At 36.5% G+C, this 14,591-nt stretch overlaps 2 protein-coding genes across 5 annotated transcripts; one reads left to right on the top strand and one right to left on the bottom strand.

Moving 5' to 3' along the window:
- Positions 1–1,735: 1,735 nt before the first annotated feature.
- LOC120120310 (BTB/POZ domain-containing protein At3g05675-like) lies at positions 1,736–4,135 on the top strand. Of its 3 annotated transcripts, none has more exons than XR_005515896.1 (2): positions 1,736–1,931; positions 2,637–2,722. XR_005515896.1 is itself a non-coding variant. In XM_039139967.1 (2 exons), the coding sequence occupies exons 1-2, from the start codon at positions 1,909–1,911 to the stop codon at positions 3,911–3,913; spliced, it is 1,311 nt and encodes a 436-aa protein (XP_038995898.1). In that variant the 5' UTR covers positions 1,750–1,908; the 3' UTR covers positions 3,914–4,135. The 3 variants fall into 3 exon arrangements, 1 of the variants encoding a protein (XP_038995898.1); XR_005515895.1 differs by lacking the exon at positions 2,637–2,722 and adding an exon at positions 2,029–2,619; XM_039139967.1 differs by having other exon boundaries at positions 1,750–1,931; positions 2,626–4,135.
- Positions 4,136–6,246: 2,111 nt separating this feature from the next.
- On the bottom strand, positions 6,247–7,588 carry LOC120120309 (dof zinc finger protein DOF4.6-like). Of its 2 annotated transcripts, XM_039139966.1 has the most exons (3): positions 7,482–7,588; positions 7,009–7,118; positions 6,247–6,927 (listed from the first exon to the last, which is right to left on the bottom strand). In XM_039139966.1, exons 1-3 carry the CDS (start codon positions 7,503–7,505, stop codon positions 6,282–6,284), a joined length of 780 nt encoding a protein of 259 aa, XP_038995897.1. In that variant the 5' UTR covers positions 7,506–7,588; the 3' UTR covers positions 6,247–6,281. The 2 variants fall into 2 exon arrangements, with proteins under 2 accessions (XP_038995897.1, XP_038995896.1); XM_039139965.1 differs by having other exon boundaries at positions 6,247–7,118.
- Between the last annotated feature and the right edge of the window lie 7,003 nt (positions 7,589–14,591).

The raw sequence follows: 14,591 nt of genomic DNA, 5'->3' as shown, positions 1-14,591 counted from the left end.
TTAACTTCAAGTTATAATTTGATAATCTCGATTCGAAAAAAATTTGATTTAAAGTCTAGTTATAAAATGTAACTCAAATAACTCAATTTTTTTAATAATTAGTGAATTGACTTTTAAGTTTGAGTCGAGTCCATCGACTCTTGATGATATATGTATATCACATATGGAAAAAAATGAAGAAATATATATGTATTGTATATAGTTATAAAATATAATTTAAACTAGAATCAAATAGTATATATCATAATATTATAAATATTTAAAATTAAATTTAAATAGAAACTCGAAAACTCGATTCGAAAAAAAATTCAAATCAAATTTAAGTTATAAAATAAGACTTCTCAATATAAATATCTCAAAAAAAAATTATTCGACTCAATCGAACGCTCACCCCTAGCTACATACCCTTAATAATTCCCTTTCAATGAACTAATTGGTTGTGATATAGTTCATTTCAATTCCATGCATTATGATTCATGCTTGTTTGTTTGATAAGTTTAGACATTATGGGGGTGTTAATCCTGTTAGAGTGTAAGGAGTTGAAACTGTAAAGTGTTGTAACCGTTGGGATAGTAGTTACTTGGGCTGTAGCTTACTTCTGGGCCTATATATGTTGCAGGCTTGGTTGTAGTTTATTATGCAATGTTTAATAAATACTTTACACAAATCTTTTTGCTACGTTCATAGCTTCTTCTTCTTCTATTTCCTCTTCAACCTTTTTATGTTTCTTCTACTGCCATTATCATTGTTCTCAAGCTTGTTTGTTGGTATAAATTCTAACAAATCCTTCGTTAACCGATTTTTGAATTTAATTATTTTTATTCTTCAATTTTTAAAGCATAAATTTGAAAAGTTATCTTTAAAGTAGATTTTAATTTTAAAAAAGACGATTTTATAGTTATTCGATCGTACCTAACTTCAAATGATCGATGTTAAATTTAATCTTACTTTCAAATCGAGTTTTAAAAAAATCCGAATACACGTCATGATTTAAAAAAATCATCATACTTAAAGAATCATTTCGACAATAATAATACAAAACTTATTAAATGAAAGTTAATATATAAAAATTGATTAAGTGGAGCAACAAAATTGAGGGATGAAAATATCTACATTTGTGGAATTTATTGGAGTGAAATAATATTAAAGCAACTTGTACAAGCTGAGGATACAAAATTACTTGAAAAATGTGATATCAAATCTTGATCTTTGGTCCTCTTATCCTCTTCCAAAAGGTACTGATTTGCATTATGACTATAATAACCATAAAATTGTAAAGTTGGGAAATTGTTGAATTATTGATGCTCATGTTTCATGATCTAATCCATCAAATACTAAAAGAACATCATCTCTCCACCAATCATTTGCTACACGTCATAGGTCAATGTGTCATGATATTACATCTTTGGCCTTCAACGTTCTTGTTCAACTAGGAAGGGTACAGTAACTTTGATGGTAAAAGAAATCAAAAGTAATGAATTTAAAGTTATTTTTTCAAAAACAAATACTAAGCTTTAAAATAGAATAATTTTCATTAAAAAATTTTAGATTATTTATTTTTGAAATTAACTTTAAAACAAATTAAATTATATTAAAATAGAAATCAAATTATATTTTTACTATATCAGAATAAAATCAAACAGACAAAAAATCATCTAGTCCCGTTGTCATCTACACACAGTATCCCATCAACCAGCCACTTGTCCAGTTCTAACATACAAAGCATCAAGGCTAGTCGTGTCATTTCAAAGGCTTGTCTTAAAAAGGGGCTTTGGGTATCTGTGTTTTCATTCCACTAAACTGGAAACGAAATTAGTTTTCCAGAACCAAAGGGAACTCGCTGTTCGGTGTTCATTGCTTCAGCAGATTTGTTATGTTAAACGTGAGAGATATTTATGTCTATTCTTAATGCAATCTGGGTCTTTCAAAAGGTCAGACCTTTTTTTATTCCTTAATTTAGATTTATCATTTATGATGTTCTTCATTTCCCCACTTTATTGTATTTTTTTTAGTTTGCTTAATTAACAGTGTAGCATTTATGGTGGTGCTAACTCATCCTGTAATGTTAGGAACTTCCAAAAATTTCTGTCTTTGGATCTTGTTCAACAAAGTATTGCAGGTCATAGTTCTATGTTTTATTGAGTTGGGGATAAAAAAAAATTGTAAACCATGGTTCCTAATGAAAAAAAAAATCTACAATCATTTTTTTTTCTGCTGTTAATGAGGCGTTGGTTTAATGAGAAAGGAGTCATTTTTAGGATTTGGGTTGAATCCTGAATCGGTTATTCAGTTCCGTCCTAGTAATGATTGATTTTGATTGAAATTGTTGCTATAGTTATAAGTTGTAACTGTGAAAGAAAAAAAGGTTATTCATAAAATATGATTCTTTGGTTTCTAACGGTGTGAGTGCTGAGCTCTGGTTAATTCTTGCTTCAATGTCTCGTTGAACGAAAAAAAAAATGCAGATTTTTTCACAATTGTCTTTTATTTTTTTTACTTGTACACTTTTGCATATTAGTAGTGTGTATTGTTTGGTGCAAGAAATCATATTTTAACAGAGGAGGGGTTGATCTATTTTCATACTTACGGAATTCATATCGCTTCTGCCTAAACTTTCATTTGAAGATTACTTTCAGGTGTTATTTTATGTTTTGGCGACAAGAGTACAAGTGATGTTATTTTACGTTTGGTAAATGGTGAAGGAAGACCTGAGTGGTTCTATTCCCACTCTTCGGTTCTCGTAAGTAAAAGCGGGTTCTTTGTGGATCAACTCTCTAATCCTGAGTTTGGCTCTTGCATTGAGATTCAGTGCTTGGATTCTACTTATGATCATCATATTAGCCTTTTGAAATTATTTTATCTCCCCACTGATTCACTTTTGGACTCCCTGGACTCGGTCCAATCTGTTCTTGGTATTCTACACTTGGCAGTCGCATTTCGCTGTGAAGACGTTACAAACTGCTGCCTCCAGTACTTGGAGGCTGTTCCTTGGGACGGTAAGGAAGAGGAACAAGTTATAAAAGCGGTTTCGAAACTGGGGCCAATAGCCATGCCCATATTGGCAAGGATCCAACCTGTAGATTTAAGTTCCACAAAAAATGTGTTTATTTCAGCAGTTCGCTTTGCCACATCAATCGGTGGATCTTGTCCACCTTTCGGAGATGAGCTTAAGACATCTGCGCAAGAACAAGTGGAATTCATGCTTGGAGGAGACGAAGAAACCCCATTAGTTACAGCTGATGATGAAGTCAAATCGGTGATAAAATTGGGTCTTACCCAAGTTTGTTCGTCATTTGAAAATGAATTTTCATCATTGCTTGTTGTTTTGGATATCTCGGATGACACCGTTGAGAATAGAATTTTGCAGAGCCTATCGGATCTCGAGTGGATGTGTAACATACTCTCCAAGATGGATTTAATGAAGGACTTTGTTTGTAGTTGGGGTGAGATGTCTGGTAAGGTCTTGGGGATAATTGAAGACAAGAAACTTGAAAATGCCATGTGGGGTTTGAAGCTGAAGCTTATAGAAGTGACTGGGAAAGTTCTCGAAGCCGTTGGTTATGGAAATGTGATTCTTCCTGCACCATGTCGGGTCCAGTTGCTGAAGACATGGCTACCCTACATAAGGAAGATTAAACCTATCCTAGATGCAGAGGGAAACAAGGATACAAATTTCCCTTACAAGATGGATGAAGACTTGTGCCAGAGTATTGAGGGGGCGATCGTGTCATTAGTACTAGCATTGCCATCTAACGATCAAACCGATATTCTATTGGATTGGATGGAAACTGAACTGGTTAAGTATCCCGACTTGAGCGAGGCATTCGAGATATGGTGCTACAGAACCAAGTCAGCAAAGAGAAGATTGATGCAAGGCCTGGATAGAGTTGGCGACGCCACCATTAGCCTTTGATTTTCCCAGGCGCATGCCCTGCTGGTGATGCTGCTCATCAACTTAGCGTGTTAGGTTGCTAATGGTTCGGTCAACACCAAACTAGTATGAAAATCAAGCTCATTTGTTCCTGGTTGTCTGAGGTTAGAAAAATCAGACTAAGTTTATGAACAAAACGAACTTGGTCACTAAGAATCCTTATTCCATAACTTTTGAAATAAATTTAATCATCAAATAATCTTCAATCATTAGAATTATAATAAAACTTAATTTAATTATCAATTAAAAATTAAGTCGATAAATAATAAATTTTATGTTGTATGGTTTATTTACTTGAGAGAAACAAATCACATTACCTCAGAAAGAGAACGGTTTCATTATTATAAACTTATCTCATGAGGATGCATATACAGTTAAAATAATCATGTCTCGTAAATTATTATTTACAACAATCAAATTGAAGATGTATGGTAAAATTGTTACGATTTTTTCACAGATTGAAACATGAAAAAGAATCATGAAAGTTCTTTATACAAATTGCGTTGTGATGAAATGAGAAAAGATAACTGTAAACTTATGCATGTTGAAGGAAGAGATTTTGCCAAGAGCATAAACATCTGTTACCTCATGTAGTTTAGATAGATTCTATAATGCTATTGGAACAAAATTACTTCTAAGTTTAACAAAGGTATTAAGTTTAACAAAGGTATCATTTTCTATGTAAACATTGTATAAAAAATAATCATTATTAGCTTAAGCCACAAATCTCATTTGCTTCCTCCATTTTCCCTCCATGGTATCAAGAAAGAACTGTGTTAAATTAAGAAGCTGAGAGAGAGACATGGCATTGTTGTACATTTAGTGTACCAGGTGCTGCCGCCAATAGCAGTAAACAGGGACTGGTTTTTAATTTTATCAGATATGGCATCATCTCTGATGAAGATCTCAAATTAAACCGTCATGGACATCATAAACTGAGTTTAAGATCTTCTTTAAACTATAATGATGTTTACAAGAAAGAAAAAGAAAAGGGAAGAAATTTTAATTCCGACCATACAGTTGAAGGACATGCACATGTGACCAGTGGTGGATCATTCACTCACTTTAAAATGTTAATTGTCTGGCCATTCCAATATAGTCGTAAGATTGATTATTCAATGGGTTCTTATTGGTGAGACTAAAATGTAAAGAGATGTGGGTTGGCTACATGGATATTCTTCTGGTTTCCATGAACACGCCACAGAGAAAGAGGCCATTTAACCGTAAAAAGAGAGAGAGAGAGAGAGAGAGAGAGAGAGAAGAGGTGGTTTAATTTAGGCATGAATGAGAAAGACAGTACTCAGAAGAGTCGTCCATTTGTCAGATATTATACACACTTCAAAGTGGATTACAGCAAACAACAAAATTGAAGTAACATACACTAAAATCATGAAAAAAAGGGGAGTGTGTAGATCTGGATTGATCCTGGAAAACCTTAGTGGGACTGGCGGTGTATTATTCTTCATCACACTTGTCGAGGGGAATGTTTGTGGGTCCTTCTTCAACACCCAAAGAAAGGAGGCTTTGCCAGATCTTTCAATTGCAGAAGAAAAGAAAAAGAGGGTTGCTGGCTGTGACATTGAAACAATCATCACTCTCATGGAAATGCGTCAAATATATACACATGTCCGTATGTATAGCTTTCCAGTATATATATATAACTCAAGAAAACATGGAGTTTGTAGCTTTTATTAATTAGGTGAAGGATTCTTTAATACCTGGAAAACACTTCTTTTTCTGGAATGAATTCATATTCAAATATGAATGTATGTATAAAAGAAGGGACGGGAGAGAGAATTTAAAATCCCATTGCAGCAACATTATTAACACCAAGAAACAATTTTGTTTACTAAAATCGAAACTGGAGACTTTATGAACAAATCAGTCTTTTTTTTCTTTTCCAACAACTTATCCCTTACAAACTTTAAAATTATGCATTATTTATTGTTATTTGTACTCAACAGGATAATATCAACCATTAATGAAAATGGCTCAGGGGATGAATGTCTCTTCTCTCCTACACTTTTACCCTAAAAACATCTTGGCTTAGCTTCATAGATATCTTCTTCTACCTTAACATAGTATGCCCTTGTGTCACCTTTAGTGAAGCCAACCGAAAAAAAAAAAGACTTCAAATTCCCACCATAATTGAATAGTAAAAAAGATAAATAATTAAGAAAAAGGAGGATCTTATAGAGAGATCAAGGAAACCCATGTATATCTTCTGTTAGTAATGAAGAAATCCAAACAAGTCACCCACCTTAAGAAATCAACAAAAGAAGTTTTGAAAAAAGAAAACCCAAGAAAATGAAAGAAAATAAAAAAAGACCCATATTAATTTTCATCTTCTTTACCATGATCCTCCACCTAACATTCCAGCCCAATAACCAGCTGAATCACCTTGCTCTTTATGTTGCTCGATATCAGTAGTGCTCGAGACTTGCTTTAGATCTTCGAATGGAAACAAAAGCCTCCCGGTTGTCTGTTGAACCCCTTGTAGACCCCCATAGCCACTTTGAAGCCCATCCAGGGAGAAATTTAGCGTTGGTTTAAAGTCTTGCATGGTAAAACCAGATGTATAAACTGAATTCGGATCTGGAACCGGCATGGGAATGAAAGAATTCAACCCCCTGGAAGAGACTCCAGTTAGCAACTCCAAAGCCGAGAGTTGAGATGTAGATGTAGTAGGGGAGGAAGAGGAAGAAGTAGGAATCTGGTTCTTATTATTGTTTTCTAAGCTATTTGGAACTTGAACCAATTCAGAGATACTCCTATAACCTTGACTAGCTGCTGCTGCGGAGAAAGCTAGGTTGAGATCTTGCACATCATGGATCTTAGGGTTTTGTGTAGAACACTGCGACAAGCTTGGTGGTGTTACCAGACCAGGAAGCTTTTTGGATGACGATAAAGAAGAAGAAGAAGAAGATCTTTTGTTCTTTCTTGAACCACCTCCAACGGGGATGTTTCTGAGGGAACCACCTTCAGTCCAGTACCTTCTACAAGTCTTGCAAAAGTACCTAGGTTGAGTGAGACTGTAGTTGTTGTAATAGCAGAATTTGGTGTTGGTCGAGTTGCACCTTGGACAGTTCAAAGCTTGTTCCTTTTGAGGCCTTATTTTCCTCTCTAAAGCTGCTGGTTTTGGACATGTATTCGTCACCATCTCTTGTATTGGTTTCACCACAATCTCCTACAAAACACAAACAACAAATGATAAAAACAAATAAAAAAGGGAAAAACAATACCTTGAAGATCAAAGGAAGATAGAAGAGAAACAAAAATAAACAATTTAAAAGGGTCTATATCGATATAAGCAAAACAGAAAGCTAAAGCGAAATTTTTTGATGAACTGATAAAAAAATTAAATCCAATTGAGTGGGGACTTCAACGATAAACCATCTTTTTCTTTTCTTTTGCATAACTAAGAGAACTGTCATTTTTTGCAAAAGAAAAGCACCCAATAAACATACAATTGACTCTAAAGTATTCCATTGGGGAAAAAAAAGGCCAAAAAAGTTTGATAAAGAGAAGAAGAGGTGATAGATCTCTCTACCAGTGGCCATTGAGCAGTATCCATAGATGAAACTCAAGAGAAGAAAAATCAGTAGTATTATATATCTTTTCCGTCTTGAAACTGGGTTTGACAAGCAGGGAAAATGAAATGTTTGCTGGCTTTGGAGGGCGTTCTATGGGTATGTATAATGCATCATCATGCCTTATGGGTTGTGTATAAGAGAGAGACATGGGACGTTTTGTATAAGAGAAAATAACCTCAGTGACCAAAAATCCCATATAATATACGATTTTAACAAACTTTTTCCGGATTTGTCAAAATGACCAACAAAATCGCAATACGATCGCTAATTCGCAACGCGATCTCCATTATCGCAAATTCGCGTTGCATTTCGCGTTGCGATGGTCTACAGTATCGTTACGATTTTCCCAATTCGCAATGCGAATAAGTAAATCGCAACGCGAATTGGGAAAATCGCAATGCGAATAAGTAAATCGCAACGCGAATTGGGAAAATCGCAATGCGATACTGACTATCGCAATGCGATAATAAAAAATCGCAACGAGATACTTACTTTCGCAACGCGATACTGACTTTCGCAACGCGATAATACATAATCGCAATGCGATTTTCAAAGCGCCATTAGTATCCTGGCCAAGTATTTTATTTTTAAATTCCAAACATGAATATTAATATATTGGAACACTGAACTGTCCACAGTATATCCCGTAATCGCAACTCATAACCTAAAACCTAAAATCACAACTCAGTCCCATCTCCATCTCTCACTCTCTCACCCATCTCCGACGAAATCCGTCCCCATCTCCGGCGAAATCCGTCTATCTCCATCTCTCAGAGCCACCCTCACAATCAGAAATGGAAAATCAACCAAATCAACCAACGAGTGTTAGTTTTTTTAATTATTTTCTTTTTGAAATTTTTGCATTATTATTAGGTTTTTCATATTGAAATTGATGATAAGTTTACTGGTAATTTCAATAATAGATTAACCATTTCACTTAGATTGCTTATTAAATCAACCAAGAATCGCAACGCGAAATGCAAATCGCAACGCGATTTTAGTTTCTCGTTGCGATAGTCATTTTCGTGTTGCGATTTTCATTTTCAGAATCTATTCTTCTTCTGCAAATTGAAACTTGAATGAATTGCATTACTTCAACCAAAAAACAAAGACAAATACGAAATTCACAGTGTTGCATATTTAAGTAATTATTGTTTTTGGTATATCTTCACAGTGTAGTTTTTGGTATATCTAATTTAGTATGTTTATTGTTTTTGTAGAACTTTTATTCGGCTCAATTGACCTTGAGAAATAAAGTCAGCCTGGCCAAAACAATTGCGTCGAAGCTTTCACCTGCACAAAGAAAAATATTTGAGGATACATGCTTCGGGCCATGGCTGAAAGTACAACATCCCGGTGGAGATGCGATGTTGACACACCTGTTTCTTCAAACCATGACTAGCGATCTACTAGAGAATATACAACGTCATGATGAAGAGATATGGTTTGATTTTCCACCGGCGTATACGTGTTTTGGGCGGGAGGAGTTTTGCTTAATCACCGGTCTACGCTTCGGACACGATGATGTAGGTCGGTACACTAGACACATTACCCACCCATCATGGCTATCCCGGGTTTTTCCTGAGCTGGAGAGGCCGAGTCTACACGTAGAAGACCTGACAAGATTTTTGAATAATAAAGATGGTTTTACTCGGATGGATGACGTCGACGTTGTCCGAGTATGCCTTCTAATTCTTTTGCATGCCAGCTTTTTAGGCAGAGAGGCCAGACAACCTATTCCAAATGATCTAATCAAATTGGTAGAAGACCTAAATACGTGGAACCTGTTTCCGTGGGGCTCGTATTTATGGAAAGCTACATGGAATAAGTTATCGTCTGCCTTGGATGATCGAAAAAGTTTGCATGGCGATGGTTCCAAATACACTTTGACAGGCTTTATTTGGGCCTTTAAGGTAAGAATTTTTATATGATGTTTCCAAAATTATAAGTAATTATTTAACAATTACTAATGTTTGTTATTATATTGTTTGTAGATTTGGATATTTGAGGCCTTTCCCGCCATGAAGACATATGCAATAAAAACTTCAAATGATATTCCCAGGGCTATTTCCTGGAAGAGGAAACGGACCTTGCAATGGGAAGATTTACTACGGTATACGACAATAAATAATGTAAGTTAACATAAATACTACCATATGTTTATAAACAAGTTATTACTAGTACACGTTTAACTTTGTTTGAGCTTTTATATTGTTAGGAGGCCAACACTCCTCTACAGAGGCTGACACCCACGGAAGCTGAGCTTGCCACTGATTGGTGGCAAGCTAGTAAGCGTTTTTTTGATGGAACGGTTGATGAGCAGCCTCCACTTCGGGAGCCATCACCTCGCCCAGAGCTATCACCTCACCCAGAGCCATCATCTGATCGACCCGGCTATACACCTCCACAACGACAGCCATCACCTATTCTGTCACATCATCGAGCCTCTTCTCCACCATCACCGCAAGATAGGCGACCGGCAAAGATGCCACGACGTTTATCTCCCTGTTCTCCACCTCCACCTCAACGGGATGAGTTAGGGGAGTTACGTGATGAGGTCAATGCCTTGCGTGAGGAGGTCGGTACTTTACGCAAAGACGATGGTGCATGGCGTGTTGAGGTGTCTACATTACGCGGTGAGGTAGCCGCTCTACGTGAGATGGTAGCATCGTTGCAGAATGAGGTTCATACTCTACGCAACGAGGTAAGTTTAAGATTTTCATACTCGTAATTCATTCGGTTGCTGCCAATACTGCTAAACTGTTTTTGTTAGTATTTGTTTTTGGTTTTGTTTTTGTCTTTTGGTTGAAGTAATGCAATCCATTCAAGTTTCAATTTGCAGAAGAAGAATAGTTTACTTTCGCAACACGAAAATGACTATCGCAACGCGGAAATGGCTATCGCAATGTGAAATGAAAATCGCAACGACAAAATCGCAATGCGAAATGAAATCGCAACGACAAAATCGCAACGCGAAATGAAAATCGCAATGCGATTTGTGTTTCGCGTTGCGATTTTGTCGTTGCGATTTCATTTCGCGTTGCGATTTTATCGTTGCGATTTTCATTTCGCATTGCGATAGCCATTTCCGCGTTGCGATAGTCATTTCGCGTTGCGATTTTAAGTTTCGTGTTGCGAAAGTAAACTATTCTTCTTCTGGAATATTTATATATGTTGTCCTTTTAAATGTTTATATAAGTGCTTACTTCTGGAATGTTATCTGAGCATTTTGTGAACTATGATAGAATAATGATTTGGGTGAATACAATGCTAGTTTGAAACATATTTGTCTTTGTTTAATATCATGTCTGTTTATTTATTGATTTATGTATTAATTTTTTTTAGCGGCCCGATAAGGTGGATGCTTTACGTCGGGTTTTCCTTGCACGACGGAGTTCACGCATCAGACGGCGTGGACGTGCTATTACGTCTCCGTTCATCCCAATGGTGCGAAGACTCCGCAAGAAGAAGCCCGACTCACCGGTCATCCCTCAAGAGTCCCCTCCAATCGTTCAAGAGGCCCCTATTCTCCCTCAAGATTCCCCCCCCCCACCGTTCAAGAGGCCACTGTCATCGTTGAAGAGGTCCCTCCCACCATTCCAGAGCCCGATTCACATGGGGTAATATATCGAAGTATTGAGAAACCCCCACCGGTTCCGGACATGATGGATGAGAGTTGGCTCTCGTATGAGTTACCGGCTAGTACCCTTCCGGTATCTGAAGTGGAGAGGAGACAACTACCAGAAACAATTGTGGATAATACCCTTTGGGCTAAGACTGCAGTTGATTTTTATCTACATGAGCGGAGCCAAGGGTGTTACACTGACATCAGCAAACTCAACGATGAAATGTTTTTGTTGCTTGATCGGTCTTGGTGGGGTGTGCTATTAGGGGTTAAAGACAGTGGCTATTTGGATGGGGAGGTAAGTCTTATATTTGTCTTATATATGATTTTGATTAATTTGTTTAAAAATTAATGTAATTCACTAATATATGTATTTTTTTGTAAAACAGCATATCGATGCGTGGGTGTCACGTCTACTAATAATAAGGAAGCTTAGGAAAAATAAAAAAAATTCGCTATATACAATAATGCCGACGACTTTTCACGCAGTTCACTTGAAGAATCAACGAGATGAATCATTTTTGTTGGGCAATGGACAAGCTAAACTTTATCATGCATGGTGGGAGGTCGATAAGGTTAGTGTTTATTTTTTAAATTTTTTAAAGGTGTTCATAAATAAGTGCACAATTAAATGAATTATTACTTATGATCGCAGGTGTTTATCCCTGTTTTGGAACGTCGTCACTGGCTTCTCGTCCAACTTCAGCTCCCATCCCTGAAGATAATAGTGTATGACAGCATGATCAATTACATATCACTGTCTGATTTGAGAGATATTTTCAAGGGATGGAGCTCTCATTTGGCTAAATTCTTGGATGGGATTAAGTATTGGAGTCATTCTGGACACAAGAAGCCAAAGAAGTTCAATGTCACAGTTGTCAGAGACGAGACCGCGCCACAGTAATCGCCGGGAGCCAGAGGGGATTGTGGTCCTCTCGTATGCCTTTGCTTGGCGCGTTTGACGACGGGAAGCACAGAGTTTTTACCTCCCACCGATAGAGATAGAGCTGCAGTAGGCTTATGGTTTCGGCATTATATGGCTAGAGCAATATATTCGAGACGCTACCTACCTGCATCCGCGTTATGAAAGTGTTCATTGTTAATTGGTAAGTCAAATGCAAGTTTTGTTAACATATATACTCCTTTTGGTTTGAAAATGTTTGGTTAAGTACCTAGAATTCAATAATTTGCTATTTGTAGGTTTTAGATGTGTAGGAAGTCTTGTTTGAGCAAATGTTTGGTTTCTGCAGGTTAATCCTTAAGTGAGCTGCGTGAAATGGATGTACGGGGTCACAAAGTTGTTGATTCATTGATTCAATAATTGATGAAGAAATAAGAATTATTATTATTTTTTGATTGTTTAATTGATTTGTAAAAGATGATTTGTAAATGTTGATTTGTTTAATTGATGTGTACATAATTTGTGTTGAAATGTAATAGTTGATTTGTTGATTTTCAATCTGCTTTATGTTGAAGGCAAAACAGACTATCGCAACGCGAAAATGGCTATCACAACGAGAAAATCGCAATGCGAAATGAAAATCGCAACGAGAAAATTGCAATGCGATTTTCATTTCGCATTGCGATTTCCTCGTTGCGATAGCCATTTTCGCGTTGCGATAGCCATTTTCGCGTTGTGATAGCCATTTTCGCGTTGCGATAGTCAAATGAATGTCTAATAAGTGATACAAACTGAACAGATCATAGTAATGTTCAAACTCAAGTACTAATACATGCCTAACTGAAAATGTTAAAAGTGCACACATAAAATACACATAATGCAAGTTTTGTTAACATATATACTCCTTTTGGTTTGAAAATGTTTGGTTAAGTACCTAGAATTCAATAATTGTTAAAAGTTTATGCATGTTAATCCTCGTTTCCTTTTTCATTTCGCATTGCGATTCTATCGTTGCGATTTGCATTTCGCATTGCGATGGTCAAATGATTGCCTTTCGCAACGCGATTCTGACTTTCGCAATGAGATAATACAGAATCGCAATGCGAGTTTCAAAGTTCGCAACAGGTTTTAGTTTCGCAAGCCAAATTTTTTGTGTATATATCTACGCAGCAACAACAACTCATAACCTAAATCCCTAAATCGCAACTCATTCCATCTCCATCTATCACTCTCTCCGGCGACATCCGTTCCTATATCCAACGACATCCTTCCCCATCCGGCAACATGTCTTAGTTTCGCATCTCGTTTGTTTAGTTACAACCATGAAATCATCTAATGTTGATCATGTTTGGATAGATTTGTGTTTTGGAGGGTCATGGGAGAATGTTCATGGTGTTTTACAATATATGCCTTTACCCATGAATCTTCAACTAAAACTGTCATTAAAGAAGTTAACTTATGAAACCCTAATGTTACGTGTTTCAAAGAAATTGAATTTAGAGCCCCTAAGTGGATTTAGGCTATCTTATCAGAGAAATGGTAAAGTTTATTTATTAACCGACAATGAAGAAGTTGAACGATTCATTGCTTACATTAATGTTTCAAGTGATGATGTTACATTGTATGTTGTTGAACCTAGAAGTAGTATTGTTGGGTCAGTAGCGGGTAGTAATCAACTAAGTGGGTCTCAAAACCCACAGCCTTTCTCTAATCCAAATCCAAATCAACTTTCAGCACCAAATTCCGGTTTTTGTATTGACCAATTAGACGATGATGAGCCAAGAGAAAAAATTGTGAGTACTAGTCAGTATTCGAAATTTGATCTTGGTCAATACCCGAACTTTGATATTGGTCAATACACGGATTTTGATGATGTTTCAGAAGAAGAAACAGACCCTGCGTGTAATGATTTTGATATTGGTCAATACCCGAATTTTGATGATGAAACACCTATTGCCGAGGAAGATGTTGTTGATGATAATGAGGAGGAAGTTACGACAGATAGAGATGGACGCTTTGAGTTGCTGTTTATCGCCATTGGTGCTGCGGTTAGTAAATCAATATAATTCTGTTGACTCATTTATGTTAGTTACATGCATTTCACATTTAAATGATTATATTTCTTGTGTATATTATTTTGTAGATTCGTTCGGTTATTACTTGCATGCGCCCAGTTATTATAGTTGACGGAGCACATTTGAAAGGTCGATACCTTGGAGTAAACTTATTAGCAGTAGCCATGGATGCTAACAATGGGATATTGCCAATAGCTTACGGGGTTGGCAAATCTGAAACCTCTGATTCATGGACATGGTTTATGGGGCATCTTAGGGATTGCATAGGTCCTATTAGCAATCTGACAATCATATCCGATAGGGCAAACTCAATTGACAACGCTGTTAGAAGGTGTTTCCCAGATGCTTTTCATGGACTTTGTGGTGTTCATTTGTATAGAAATCTAAAATCAAGGTCTTCTGGTATAAAAAAGCACAAATGGACATACTGGAAGGCTGTAAAGGCTTATCGGGAAGTGGATTTCAA

Source organism: Hibiscus syriacus, unplaced genomic scaffold, assembly GCF_006381635.1.
Source record: "Hibiscus syriacus cultivar Baekdansim isolate YM2019G1 unplaced genomic scaffold, ASM638163v2 tig00110338_pilon, whole genome shotgun sequence".
NCBI classification, from domain to species: Eukaryota; Viridiplantae; Streptophyta; class Magnoliopsida; order Malvales; family Malvaceae; genus Hibiscus; species Hibiscus syriacus.
Note: the sequence above shows the minus strand (reverse complement) of the source record. Positions and strands in the feature narration are given on the sequence as shown.

What these genes read in the sequence shown, in the direction of transcription:
- LOC120120310 (XM_039139967.1), top strand. Translation starts at nt 1,909, where the DNA reads ATGCAATCTGGGTCTTTCAAAAG. An exon ending in CAATCTGGGTCTTTCAAAAG is followed by an intron (nt 1,932 to 2,625) that starts GTCAGACCTTTT and finishes TTTCATTTGAAG; the next exon opens with ATTACTTTCAGGTGTTATTT.
- LOC120120309 (XM_039139965.1), bottom strand. Translation starts at nt 7,505, where the DNA reads ATGGATACTGCTCAATGGCCACTG. An exon ending in ATACTGCTCAATGGCCACTG is followed by an intron (nt 7,119 to 7,481) that starts GTAGAGAGATCT and finishes TGTGTTTTGTAG; the next exon opens with GAGATTGTGGTGAAACCAAT.